This window comes from Myripristis murdjan, chromosome 4 (assembly GCF_902150065.1).
Source record: "Myripristis murdjan chromosome 4, fMyrMur1.1, whole genome shotgun sequence".
Taxonomy (NCBI): Eukaryota; Metazoa; Chordata; class Actinopteri; order Holocentriformes; family Holocentridae; genus Myripristis; species Myripristis murdjan.
The window spans coordinates 19,336,618-19,351,424 of NC_043983.1; the positions used below are offsets into that span (position 1 = coordinate 19,336,618).

At 41.4% G+C, this 14,807-nt stretch overlaps 1 protein-coding gene across 1 annotated transcript; it reads right to left on the minus strand.

Moving 5' to 3' along the window:
• Positions 1-7,205: 7,205 nt before the first annotated feature.
• On the minus strand, positions 7,206-14,438 carry cep63 (centrosomal protein 63). Its single transcript, XM_030050462.1, has 14 exons — positions 13,719-14,438; positions 13,257-13,434; positions 12,486-12,581; positions 11,906-12,028; positions 11,671-11,784; positions 11,399-11,533; positions 10,940-11,085; positions 10,532-10,675; positions 10,304-10,406; positions 9,953-10,150; positions 9,266-9,352; positions 8,985-9,118; positions 8,512-8,857; positions 7,206-8,382 (listed from the first exon to the last, which is right to left on the minus strand). The coding sequence occupies exons 1-14, from the start codon at positions 13,757-13,759 to the stop codon at positions 8,179-8,181; spliced, it is 2,049 nt and encodes a 682-aa protein (XP_029906322.1). The 5' UTR covers positions 13,760-14,438; the 3' UTR covers positions 7,206-8,178.
• Between the last annotated feature and the right edge of the window lie 369 nt (positions 14,439-14,807).

Genomic DNA, 14,807 nt, shown 5'->3' on the forward strand with positions numbered 1-14,807 from the left:
GCAAATACGGCACTGGCTGAACAAACACCAGTTAAGAAGCCTCGAGATGACTGGGATAACCCCTATCTCCAGATGGCAGACTGGGGTTAAAGGGACCAGCAGAGAGAAGAGGAGGGGTCAGCGGCCAGGAATGAGGAAATCCTACCGTGGCCACAACAGATAGAAGACAGGAAACGGTATCATTTGAATGTAAATTCAGCCTCTTTTTTGGTCAGGCAACATGTGCAGCTTGAGTGGTGAGGGGTGTTAAGGGCATGAGAGAGGACCTGTCGTCCACTGATAGCAAAAACCGTCAGGTGGTCATTATGTGCCTGATGACATCCACAGACCCTGACTCCAGAGACAGATGAGGACAGAGAAAGGAAAACCCTATAAGTCAAGTCCAGCAGGACCATTCATCAAGAAAGGATCTGAACAAGTGGCCATCTGGAGGAAAATAAAACCCGGCAACAGGAGAGTATGAAACCCTAGTAGCTAGGTAAAATGTTAAATTGAGTCAAACAAACCTTGAATTAGAAGTACGACAGTCTGTTGTTGCCTAAAAATAAAACTAATTGTGTATTTATAAAAACCAAGCATAGACTTCAGGACTTTGCTTTAGATAGGCCAAAAACTCCTGTTGCATTCTGAAATCAGTATGAAATGAGATTGAGTTTACTTTACTTTAAAATTTCAAATGTCTTTCTAACACATATTGTATTCACATATACACACATATACTATTCTACATGAAACTATGAACAACTGTTAATAATATCCTGTGTCTTCTAATCCAAATTGCAGTTTGAAATTTTGGCAACACTGTAGATCTGTTACTGCCAGACAACATCGAAAGACAAATGAAGAATCACTCAAAACATCCAGTGTGTTATGGTGACATTACATGACTCGAAACACCAGAACTCCAATCATTTTTGTGTAATGAATGCCATTCATTGTTTTGGACTCTCACTGCATATTTTGGATCTTTGTTACTTCTACAAAAAGAAAAAAAAAACAACCCACAAAACTGACTCTTTGGAAATGCGTGCCCAAACCACTTTGTCTATGAGTGTTCCTTCATGAATGAGTATTTTAAATCCACCGATACCTCTAACTAAACCTGCCTTTTCACTTTCACTAAATCAACACTCTTTTACGCAGGTCTGCTGATTTATGACATGGCGACCCCGCAGAGTGATCACCACAGGTGATGACAATTTCCTCTCTGATCTTCATCGACAATGACGATTTTATGGCCTGAATAATTAAGTCTTTAAAACACAGAAGGAATACAGTTGACTCAGGCATGAAATTAGGGGAAGCTGCTTGTGCCACTGGAAAAACACCTACATCAAGCTTTAGGAACCCAAAGCCACCATTTTGTTCACCTTGTAGAAGAGATTAAATGTAGTGATAATTTCAACATGAGCCACATTACATTTACATATTACTCGGTGTTGTCATGGTAGTGGAGACGGGGAGGAGGGTATACAGACATTCCTGCATATCTCAGTGGTAATCAGGAGGAGGATGTCCTCAATTATACTTGTAACTGCTCTATTTGATTCTTATTATTGTTGCTGCTTTGATCATATCTCAGGTCTGGTTAATTTGATGCTTGTAAATATTTTTGTTTTATTAATATTTTTATGTACTCATGTCTCACTTGACTTATCTGATCATGTAAAGGTTTTAAAAAAAAAAAAAAACTAATAAAACTGCTACAAAAAGGGAAGCATATATCAGTTTTTGACTGAGCATAGTTTTGATCCCTGCCCCCCCCCCCCAACCCTCACCCCCATCCTTCAGAAGTGCCAACAGCTGCATGAATAGACTAAAAGTCTGAAAGCGCTGAAGTGTGAAGAGTCCTCCCCTTCTCCCATACAACATATCCATATGTACAGTTGTCCATCAAGGACCATAAACATGCAGATTGCCATCAGAGCTAAACACTGCACCAGCTGATTTCAGCTAATTTTCAACTAGAGGCAGGATGTAGGTGGATAAATGATGCGGTATTTTGTTTGAATGAAAAAAAAGTTTAAGTCTTGATGGCATGTCTAGAGATCACTGGAGTTTAGTATCAGCAGACATTAGCACAAACTCTACCAGGAAGAGGTACAAAAATGGAAGAAACCATTTAAAATTCATCTGTTGCATCCCTGATACCTGTGCATCGTCATTTACATGGCTCTCCTTTTCTTCATGTATCACAGTACGTTTCGATAGGAGAACAACTTTCCAAAGCAGATCAACTTGATTATTGCTGTAAAGTATCGGATGATATCTTTTATGATAGAACAGGAACAGAAGACATGAGAAAGTTACTGACAGTCAAATGAGCGAACGCTGAAACAAAACATTATTTGACTTTCACTGCAATGAAATAATTGTTGTAGTAAAGGTTGTGCAATTTCACCAAGTCTTGAAGCACACGTTAACCAACTCCATGGTGCAGCAAAAGTTAAAAACATACTGATGTAGAGAATGAGACGGGCAGGATAAACTCATGAGACCAAAGCTATTAGTCCAGGATATCCTTCACAACATCCAAGGTTAGAAGATTAAGAATAGAATAGAGGCAGATACACCAGCTAACTATAATTTGTGACAATACAATGAGGCTAATGTCAAGATCTGTGTAAGTTACAAGCGGTGACAAGTTTAACCGATTACATTTGTCGTGGACAGATCAGAATGTTGTTGAAACTGGAAGTGAGGAAGGGCGTCTCTTCAGGCATTTCTGCTGAAAAGACGTACAAATCAAAACATGTTCCGCTATTTACGTCAGTACCTCTGAAAGAATGTAAACTTACTTTTCCCTTCATCAATCCATCAGTGTATCCTGGGATGCTTGAGGAGTGTAGATTATAATCACATTTTCTACACTGTTCCGTTTCCGTAGTGCCTTTTTCAAGCACATCCATATGAAACATTTACTTAAAACAAACATCCCTAACACTTCATCTCTAACAATCATCTCGTTTGTGATTATAATCTATATCATATTATAAGCAATTACTCTGTTGCAGAACTAATGAATGTTTTTTTTTTACATCCAAAACAAATAACCCCAGTGGTCATAAGTCCACTGAGCTGTATACAGTGTTATGTTATGGTTAATGTCGCAATCTTGAAACCCCAAAACACTGCACAAAGGTTACGCTCAATTAAACTCCTGTATGTCATTGCATAACAGGTGATAATACCGAGGCACAGAGAGAGTGGGGCTAGCCTGTTTGTGGTTACAGAGCAGCCCCAAACTAATTACAAGAGACGATCCAAATGGATGCCCTCATTAGCCATGAATGAGCAGGGAAAGTTCTAAACAGATTTTACATAACGCGACCCTACATCAAAGCATACATGCAGAAAGTCTATATCAAAGCATTCCTCTTCTGACAGCATCACAGACTGTGTCAACTACAACATGCTCTCTCTCCCATCATGACTAGCAAAAAAAAATGTGGCACTAAAAAGCGAAGATTTCGGGGCCAAATGAAAAAGAAAGGGGGAAGTCAAGCTTATCATACAATCAGAGAGTTCATCCCACCTCTTCAATTTCAAGCATTATTTATTCTTCAAGAGCAGTTGACTTGGAGTAGCACAGACCTCTAGTTTTCCCCTAATTTAGAGCAGTAGATATCTGATTAATTGCAATCACCCAGTCATTTTCTGTTCGAACAGAAAAGGTACCGCTCAGTGAAATAAACCACAATGATGCACCATAGCTCAGTCGAAAAAAGGATGGGGCTACAAACAGCTGAGCAGAAACCAGATTCCACGTTGCTCCTCATCATCTCAATCAACGAGGTTTTTACAGAATTCTCCTGCTTTGGACAAGGTTAAACAGGAGATGTCATTCTGAGAGAGATAAAGTCGGGTGAATTTTAAAGCACATTTATTTCCCTCCACTTTGGTTGCCCGTTTGCACTAAATAAATGTTTCCTGCCTGCAAAAATTGGCCTTTTTGAAAACGCTCTTCAAAGTGTCATGCATGGAGGGGATGAACTGAGCTTTTGGGAAACACTGATGCAGGACTGTCATGCGATCTAAAAAAAAAAATGACTGATTGAAAAATGTGCAGATCATGATTGACTGGGGGACTTTTTTGGGCGTTTCAGTGTGAACGCTGAAACGGGTGTTGGAAAATGGGCTGAAAACGCTGGCGTTGTGTAGTGCGGACATAACACCAAAACAGCCCTCTACAGTCGACACGGTCTCAGACGAGGCATGGGAGTCACTGGGGTACCACTGTTGGGATGTCCTCTTTGAACACATAGTCTTGCATAGTCTTTGGTTTGGTCACAGGCCATTGCATTTTAGAGGAATGACTCTTTTCCTCTAGGCCACTCTGGCAGGGTTCCCTTGGCACAGAGCGGACCCTCTTGGCCACACATGCAGGCTGATAAGAACGCGCCCCACTGTCTCTGCAGCATTCCAAGCATCCTGTAGCGAAATGTCTGGAGTTCCAGCGCACAAGACCCGTCCAGCCAACCTGCGCCCACTCCCTCAACGCCCCCTCCGTCCCCATCCTCGAGCATGTTTAGACTTAAGAACAATGAGACATTCCCATCAAACAAGAGACATGGTCGGGGCTAGAAGTGGGACATGGACAGACACAAAGCACGACAGGCATGCTCTCTGAGGCCCCGCCATGGAATGTGCGACAAAGAATGCACGCAGGCAGCAACAATCGTGGGAAAAGTGGCTTTCACTTCTTATCTTGTTAAGGAAGTTCAACCATTCAATCAAAACACGCTTATCATGGTCCATCAAGGTACAACAACCTGTGAGTGGAGGGGGCCATCTTTCAGGAGCAACATGAACAGTGCTGAAGAAATATTACTTACCGTTTTGGGCAACTATGAAAACAACGTAAGCACACTGAAATATGCTGCTGGCCCTAATGAGTTTAAAGAAAGGCACAAACGCACTGGAAAGCATGCTAACTGCTGTGGAATATGCGCACAGTTTAAACGTTTGATGATCCAAATCCCTTATGTTTTGTCTTGAAAATCCAACTATCCCTCACAGCATCAGAGATGTTTTTCCTGCCCACGGTCTGGAATCCCCTGCAACCCAATCAACCTGCATGGGATCTCAGCCACTCTAGCTCAGAGAGATAAGTGAGCAGTCCACAACAACAATCTGGCTTCATTCGTGATCCACATGACTAGCTATGATCTTGAAGATTAGGGAAATTCCTCAAACAAATACTTAAGCGAGTGCATTTCCCTCTCTGAAGATGTGAAAAATTTCCCCCATTCAGTGCTGATTAAATTTTACCCATTCAATGATTCGGTTCATATACGAGGCGGTTGTTACAAGCCAACATGCCTTAGCGTGACTGCAGCACATCTAGATCCAGTTAATGTAATCTTGGTGAATGAATAAATATGCACATTGGTGACAGTTACATGATGGCTTTAACTATATTATTTACCCAGCCCAGTTGAAAAGAGGTCAGACTACTACACTGGATTAACTCTTTGTGTTGGGAAAAAAAACAAAAAAACAGAATGAGCCTTAGGTTTCCACTGGCCTGCAGGCAGTTTAATCATGTCTAGTGAAGTTCACATAAGGTCAGATCATCTGAGGTAAGGTTGATAGACAATTTGGCTGGATGTAAATGCACTCACTGAAGGAAGTCTAGTTCATGAAGTCAGCCGTTCAAGATAGTGTTAGATAATGCTGGAGAGGCATTTCTGTTTTAATGCAGCGGTAACAAAACCATCTTTCAACCAGAGGCCTCAGGTTCAGGCAAGGCAAGCATCTGCCCTGCTAAAAAATGTCTGAGAGTAAGACATCCTGCAGGATCAAGAGAAGGAGCTCAGTATCTGATCCTGCGCTATGGCCTCCTATCAGGCTGTGAAAACTGTGTCATAGTATTATTTTTACAAATCCATATTCATGAAAACTGTCTTGAGTTAGGTGAATATTACTATGAATATTGCCTTCTTAATCAAGACATCTAACCAAAGTCCAGGCTGCTAGAGCTCAGATTCATGTGGCTGCACCACACAATAACTTCTGGAGTATTGGTAAATTAAATCTGCCTCTTGGGAAATTCATTCATTGTGGTTGAACTTAATCTAAGAGCGACACTTTATTGCGCCCTCTGCTGCTTGCAATCTGCAGGGCAGGAAAAGCAATAGGGGACTCGAGCATCTCAGGTCATGAGCTCTTTTCTCAACAATAATTCAGTAAATGTTGATAGGCATGTTTGAAGATAAAGATGTTTATGCTTCTGTCATAAAAAAAAAAACTAAATAAATGGCTGTGAGGTCTTAAAAGGGACAGGCTTATTGAGCCATTTATGAATGCTTCATTATTTATCAGGCTATTTTATGAGCTATTCATGAGATTTTTTTCCAAGATTCACTTTGAAACAAAATAAATATTAACCTATCAGTGTGTCTGGAAAGCTTTCTTTTTTCTTTTTCTTTTTTGTTGTCATTTACACCTGTCTAACCATCTAATCATGTTCTTTAAATCGGCAGAAATAACTTCACCTCACCAGACATGAGACACAATGTGATACAGCCGCATTTTCATATTTTGTATTTAAAATTCTTATTGTCAGGTTTGTAAAGCTCCTGCACAGGGCCCTGCACGACCTTCATCATAACTTGAGAACATTTGCTTCCAGGTCCCTACATGCTTATTATGAGAGCAATAATCTGGGTGGAAATCCAAAAAATGAGGGCAGTCATTAAGTTGTTAGACCTGAGAATCCCCTGGAATAAAAGTGTTCTTTTACTGCACCATACCACTAGTTGTGGTTGTAACATTTGTACTGATATGGTAAGAGCTTAATGGGGGTAAATTTAATTTATCAAACCACTTAGTGTAGCAATTACTCAATCATCTTGTAGCCTAAAGCAAATTTCTCCTGTGGATCATTAAGTTACTACAATTTAAGCCTGTAATCTGTATGCCATCCAAACTCTCCCGAGACCTAAAACAGCCTTGCTATTCCTCCCTTACACTAGGCCCCTTAAAGGAATCTCCACATATCAAAACCTTTTCACCTCACTCCAGAGAGAGGCAGAGGAATGCCTGCCCGGCCAAATTCCTCAGTCCTGTTTGTTGGGACTCGCAGTGCAAGTAAAAAGGGCTACCAAATACCAAAGTGAACACTACTGGACAGGATCAGCTAAACATATTTTCAAAGCTCTAATCTTACAAAACCAACAACAGAAAAACACAATATATTCTTTGAGAAATGGCACTTTTTATCCTTTATTCCATACAATTATTCTACCAGTGTGTCCTGCATTAAGAAATCAATAAAATACAAGTATTTCCCCCTGGCCTTTCAGCATTTCTGAAGTTCAGTGTCCCACATGGTTGATATTAACATTCCATAAGTTTTCTCATGATGAACAAGAGGCAGGCCGCAGGGGAAGGTTCATGACGGCATTGGCATGGTGCTCACATTCCTCCATTGAAACTTTGTTAGGGAAGCAGGAAGGTGGGGAGGTGGGTGGCTGGGAAAATGAGGAGAGCTATAAGCTGAACTTCTGTCCATCCCTGCCCGCTGTTATCTTTGGATAGACATGGACATATGTGGGATTCTCCCGGTCACAGACAGGTGATCACACCTTTGGTTCACTAAAGTTTTTTCTCTCTGGTGCAGATCTGCTTTAACGCAAAGCTTGTATTAAAATAAGATCTTCATCCTTGGGAACTTAAGCCCACAATTACCTCATCTTTTGCACGGCCAGTAATGGAAACACACTTTACTTATAGTTAGGGTTCTCTGAAGCAACAGGCAAAAACATTGGACAGATATTAGATAGGCATTATGGACATCTGATTGTGGCAGAAGAACAATTAGCATATCAATAGCTATGCGACAAGTTAACTGACCTCTTTTGCAAACCCCCAAAAGGAGAAAAATCATATTTCATCTTCTGCCTACAGATAATTTCAATATTTATAAAACAGGAGAAGAGAAAATCACTGGCAGCAGCAATCTGACCAAATCAGCTCAAAACTACAAAACTATACAATCCTTCATAAGCATAACCTCATATGACTTGGCCTACACTAAGAAATGTCTGGGTGAACTCAGAGGTCCCTTGGCTGGTATATTGATTTCAAATGTGTAGCTGAGCACACTAAAACAAAAAAGGCTCCAGTTAGAGTGCAGTTGAAGGCACTTTTTTCATATATATCTCATGCTATCGGTCACTGAGCTTTCTGTACAGGAGAAGCCTGGTCAGAGCCAGGCCCTGAGTCACTCGGTAGGTACTTGAGCACTGTTTTGATGTTGTCCTCTCTCATACCCTGGATGTGGGTGTCCAGTCTTCGTAGAAGCTCCTTAGAGTGCAAACCTTCCTCCTCCAAGAAATGAGAGACCATGTCATTTGCAGGTGAGGCTGTTCTGAGCTCCTGAGAGAGAGGAACACACAAAACACACCACTGTAAGATACTTTGGTAAAAATGCAGAACTATCCTGACTGCATAACATCCTGATATACCCAGTTAAGGACTGAGCTTGCTGCATGTGACCACCCTCACCTTTGGCACGATGTCTTCTCTGGCCAGAAGGTTCAAAGCTTCTTCAGAGCTGGAGCTTTGGCCCTCAGCTACAGAGTCACTAGGAATGTCGGTAGGCACCGAGTTTGTCCTAGGCAGTCGACTCCTACTGCTTGAGGAGCATGAGGACGAGGATGACGAGGCTGGAGAATTAGAGCTGCTGTCTTTGGCCTGGCTGCAGTGCTGCTGTCCAGGGGAATTGGAGAGCCTCCCCAGCTGTTTAAGGAGCCTATGGATCTCCCCCTCGGAGCGAGTGGTGTTCCCCTGCATTTTAGCTTTGATGGCCTGCACCTCTTCCCCGTGTTTGTGATCTCTAGTATCTCCATTACTGCAGGATAAAACAATAACCTGTGTAAGGGCTCACATACTTCATTCTTTGTGTATATGAGAGTGTTTACTTTGTACCCATCATGTGCAGAGTGTCACTGAGTATGGCTCTTTCATATTTGTCCTACCAAGTCTGGGTGTTTGCCTCAAGCCGGGTATACATCTCGACTAGATCCTGCCTTAGTTGCCTATTCTCCTGCTCAAGGCTGCTCAGAGATGACACATAACTCTCCCTCAGGGATGCAAGCACGGACTCCCCTCTCTGAGGAGAGCAAAGTGATTGACAGAGCAAAAGACCAAAAGAGATGAGTCAGACCGGGAGACACACAGTCAGTCCAATTTAAGAAGAAAATCCTGTCTGGTCCAGTCTATTAATTAAAGAGTAAAGACTAGCCAAAACAGGGCAAACCTTGGGTGACTGAGACTCCAGTCTCTGTAGTAGATCATTTAGATGTTGGTTCTCAATCTTCAGAGTCTCCAGCTGCACCTGAGTGACCTTAGTAGAGCAGGAAAAATAAAAAATAAAAATAACTTCACCATTCACAACAGAAGCACCTGAGCAAATGAGGTGCTCTAGCATGATATAGGTTTCATCAACTCATGGATGTAAGGGAAATGCCAATATGCTACAAGATGTAGTATCTCTATTCTCAACTGGCCTCCTCCAGGATTACAATGTTCCTGTTCAGGAGTCACAGGTGATCAATGACAGCATTCATGAGCATGCAAATGATGTAAACCATATGCAACTGCACCCATGCCACACAGCAGCTTGATCTAAACCACCAGATCTAAACTTAATTGTAATAAACACCTGACTGAAACTATTTTTGACCCAATCAGAAAAACATTAACTGATGGAAATGCTCTTGGAATATGAATGTTGAATCTCTGCACAACACCTCCAGAGGCCCAGAGAATCAAAGCTAAAGCACACTGAACCTGAAAGCTGGCATCTTAAAGTCATCAAATATCTAGGGCAAATATATGTTGGTGTTTTCTTCATTTTGGAATTTAGCTTTAGACCAGACTTGAGCATTTTAGAGTGATTCTCCCTCTGTCTTTTTTCCAATTTCAAATATTTTCCTCTGGTTACCTTCAGTTCAGCTGCCTTACGCTCTGCCTGCTCCACTTCACCACAAAGCTGCCGCTCAGTGCTGGACACTGAGCTGCTCAGCTTGGCAATGGTGACGTCACGCTGGTGCAGCTCACTGGTCAACTTTGAGACCTCCTTTCTCATTCCCTCCACCTCGCCAGTACGGGTCTGCTTGGCCCTATGCAGTTCTTCCTGGAGCTAAAAAAGGCATTCACAGTTGTGGCATGTAGGCTGATAACTAGTAAAATTAGAGACATCAATCATGTCAGCATTTGATAAAGACTAAGATAATGATATGTTTGAATAAAAACGCAGCTCCTGCAACACAACCAGTAAGAGCAATTTTCTCACCCTTTTCACTTCAGCAACAGAGCGATCACGTTCCTCTTTAATATTCTTCAGATCTTGCTCTGTCTTTGAGTGGTTGCCTTTCTGTCTGCTCACTTTCTCTAGTCTGAGGATATAAGCACACTTTCATTCTGTATCCTCACAGCAACGGAAATATAAAAACATAAAGGTCAAGCATACTGTAAATTGAATATAGTTACACAGTGGTCTTATAAAGAGGCCAGAGATCACCTCTCTTTGAGTTGTGCTAGTTCAGTATTGAGATGAACCTCCAAGGCCTGGGCAGAGTGCAGCTTGGTTGCAGTCCTCTCCAGATCTTGTGCGAGGCTTCCCACACCAGCGAAGCCCTGCACTGCCAGACAATCCTCCAGAGAACTGCATATACAGGGACATCCACTGAATACTGCAATGACATGCTTCACTGGTTTATATATATATTTTTTGTGGCAACCAGGGAGCTAGTTCGCAGGCTTTCTTATTTTGTTCTGTTTTTATGTATGCTTTTCGTGAACTTTTCGGACAGTTCATAAGCTTTGCATTGTATAACAGTAAAAATGCTCCCTCAGGCTTTATTGTTATACTGTGTCATAATGAAATCAATATACAATTTTTATTATACAGAAAAAAAAAATCACCCACCGAATGACTTGATCTTTGGCTTGCAGTACTTGGCAAAGTCTCTCAACTTCATTACAAAGCCTTTGGCGCTGAAGGCCAGTTCTTTGTAAGAAAGCATCCTGGGATTCCAGGGTAGCGTGGAGCTCCTCCCGTTCCTCTGCAAGCACCTGCGGAGGAGTGGTAACTATTTAAGTAGCAAAACATAATTTCAAATCTGTTGTTGCTGTCAACAAGGTCATGGCCAGTTTGTTAAGGTGATATTCACCTATAAAATATGCAAATGCCTGTAACTGAATATTCCTGGATCTAACATAACTCTGATACCAAAGACAAGATTCGGAGAAAAACACCTAATGGCATCAGCTCCATAAACTGCAGCCTACTGCAGATTCTATACTATTCTTTGCACCTGTTCTAACCTGCATAGGTTCCCACCATGGCACTAACCTGCTGTTCAATCTGGGACTGTCTGAGCCTCACCTGAAGGTGTCGGAGGCGCTCCAGCTCCAGCTCTTGTGAGTGCAAGGTGCCCTGAGCCTTTTCTAACTGGATCCGGAGATGCTGCACCTCTGAGTAACAGTTGCTGTCCTCCCTCTCCTTCTGCCAGGATGACTCCTGAGACCAGAGATCAAATGACAAATGATTTGCATGAAATCGATGGTGCAAATTCTGGCATATCGTCTTGGTGTCCCCTTTTGTGTGACTCTGATTAACATCACATATTCAGGTTAGCATTTTGATTTAGTTATTACTTTCATGTGTGCAAGCTGATCAGCTAGACTCTTCCTCTGGGCCTCCAGTGTCACCAGCTGTTTTTGATACTGGGTTCTCTGTTGTTCCCATGCACTGGAACGCTGGTGATATTCCTGAGGAGAAAGGCAAGGATAATTGTTCTCCTCTTATCCAGTAGATGGCGTTAAAGAGCAATGTGTGATTGACTTGAGGCAGAGTGAAGAACCACAGAGAGCTGGATCAAAGTTATCATACCCGAATCGTATTAGTGAGGCGTGTCACCTCTGAATCGTCTCTCTCTTTGTCATTTGTTCCTCCATTGGCCACCTTGAGCTGTTTCCGCTGAAGCTTCTGATAGCTCTTCTTCAATTTAGTTAACTTAAGAAAAAAATGTGTGCAGAACGTTATCAAGCATGCCTAACCACAAAAAAATTACTAAATTTTCTTTTTAAATTGTGTGTTTCAAGTTCATGTTTATTTAAAAATCTGTCACACAGGGTTCCTAAATTTACTGAAGTATCAGGCTCAAGGATTTCAGTGATCTTGAAAATTATATTAGTCAACACAATGACAAATACGTTGTGGCGAGGGATTTATCAGTGATTCATATCAAATGTTTCAAATGTCATCTGGAGCTCAGATATCCAAACTTGAGACTGTTCAGTTTGTAAAATTACAAAATAATTAAGCTACATTTGGGGGTGTTTGTTTGATTCCCATTTTGTTTAACTTCAAGGGCAAATTGAAGCACTATGGAAAAAATGTAAAACTGAATTGCTTACGTAAATTATTTATTCACTGACAAACTGGTTTACTGATTCACAGCTTCTCTCACCTCATCACGGACATTCTGAAGTTGTTCTTCATACTTGGAAATTAACTCTTGTCTAGCAGTCTGGGTGTCCTCTAGCTGCTTGCTGAGCAATCCAATCTATGGTCAATAAAGCAAAGACAGCAGGGTACTGTTTAAAACTTGACTGTAGGGAAAACACCGCCATAACAACATAAATAATCACAGTACTGCCATGCAGAAAATGCATGGTAAAATCGTCCTAACTGTGCTATTACACAAACAAACATTATTCCACCAGGGAAATAGATGCTATTTCGTTCTCTCTTCATTTCATAATTTATTTCAAAACTCAGGAGCAAACAATCAATTCCTGCCCCCGATTTGGTTAAATTCCCCATGCCAAAACTTGGTTTGATCATGGTCAGTGCAGTTTTTCCCAAATTAAAAAGTGATTCATTAGTTATTCCATTCCACTCTATTCTATCAGTCTGCTTGATTGAACGACTGAATGAGTTTGCTCATCTCCACTTCCCAGCTCAGCTCACACTCAAACAGGAGATGAGAACCTGACAATCAAACAGAGAAGCCTGACAGACGCTGCACTCCGGTTCACCTGCATCAGTCTCTTCTCCTTTACCTGTTTAAGATCTGAAACTCAGAGGCTTTGAGGTCGATCAGAGGCACTATAACCTGGCTGATTCTGTGCATCTTTCAGGATGAAGCAAGAGTGAAAAATCAGATATTTAAACGTATTCGACATTCATAACTTGCTGCCACTGGGAAACAAAAGAGAAAAAAGATTTTCTACTGCACCTCCAAGTCCCTCTGCTCAATTTGGTTCCTAGATGACACAAGTTCTTCTTCACCATGTTTCAGACGAAGCTCCAGAGCCTGGATCTCAGCTTCCCACTCACTCTTATGACGACTGATCATAATATCAATCTGTCGCATAAGCTCTTGAAGTTCTGGCTCACATGACGATAGGACCGAGCTGACAGTGCAAGCGTTAAGTGAGAGAAAACAGCAATTATTATTCTTGCAGGAAAAGTTATTAGCTACATAATATACAAACCATGGGCCTGGCTCTTTAGTATAACAAAACCTTATCAGTTAAAAAGAAACAGTTCACGATCACTATGTGTCAGTGTCATTAATAAGTTAATTAAAGTTAGTGTGTGGACTATCTCACAGTAAGCTATGTTCATACTCTTGAGTCAGACTAGCTAACTTTAATGAAACTCCTTCAAGCCTCTGCTTGTCTTCCGTTAATATTACCTTAAGTCTAGGTTTTGCAGAGATCCCAAAGAAGTCTCCATCTACTGGGTGACACTTTTTACACAAGTTTTCCCAAGCTTTGTTAAGTAGAGTAACGTTACAATTCGTTATCTGCTAGATAACTGTGTGGGCAACGCTTTGCCTTAGCTAGCTGCTAGCTAACTAACCAAACCTAGCAACATTTCCTCGTCGCTAATGACACCTATAAAACTACATTAATAGTTAGCTGCAATATTTCTGTGCCATTGAATCGGCGGTAAGTGCTGATCATAGTTCAAAGGACAGCAACAGCACATGTGCAAAGTTTCTAAGATACTTCAGCTTCGTAGCTAGCTAGCATAGGTAGTTTCCCAGTTTCTAGCTGACGTTACGGTGTGTTTACGTTTGTCGTTGAACTAGCAGTACATTATAGAACTGTATCAAATAGATCTGATTTCCTGTCTGGAGCTACTCTTCTGTAGTAATCTCCTCCGTTGAATTTAAGATGGCTGCCACATCATTTTGATATTTCCATTAAAATAGCGGGAGTGTGTTTAGGGGTAATTGTTTGTTTAGATACGGCATGCTATAATGTTCATCAGAATGCTGTATGCTGCCTGTAGACAGTGTCATGGTAACGTACATCCGTTGGTTCATTGCCACGCAATATAATGAATGATGTATATTTCCATGAGCAGTTAAATCATTTTCGGAGGTTCATCTCATCACGCCTAACTTACAGAATATAATCAATATTAATGTTTGACGAGAGCTAAATGACGCATCCGCCTCTCTCTGTATAGTCCAACTCTGTGAGTACCACAAATCAATCCGACATTTACGTTGCTGTACTGGGAAACCAGGGGGAGACTGGTGACAAAGTTAGCTAACGTTGTCCGAGGAGATTGTCATGATAGACAAGAGTAATATCCATTATTGTCTATAAAGTATCTTGTCCATCTCACAGTGAGGATAGACGTATTTAGTCGCTGCAGACGTTTCATTCAGTTATGAACAGCTGCTAGCGGATTAGCTTAGGTCGCTAAGGTGCTACTAAAAACGCTCTAGCTAACGTTAGATTTGAGGATGTTGTAGCTAGCTCTGAGTTTA

What these genes read in the sequence shown, in the direction of transcription:
- cep63 (XM_030050462.1), bottom strand. Translation starts at nt 13,759, where the DNA reads ATGGAGACTTCTTTGGGATCTCTGCAAAACCTAGACTTAAG. An exon ending in TTGAGCAGAGGGACTTGGAG is followed by an intron (nt 12,582 to 13,256) that starts GTGCAGTAGAAA and finishes TATTGACCATAG; the next exon opens with ATTGGATTGCTCAGCAAGCA. An exon ending in GCCTCACTAATACGATTCGG is followed by an intron (nt 11,785 to 11,905) that starts GTATGATAACTT and finishes CTTTCTCCTCAG; the next exon opens with GAATATCACCAGCGTTCCAG.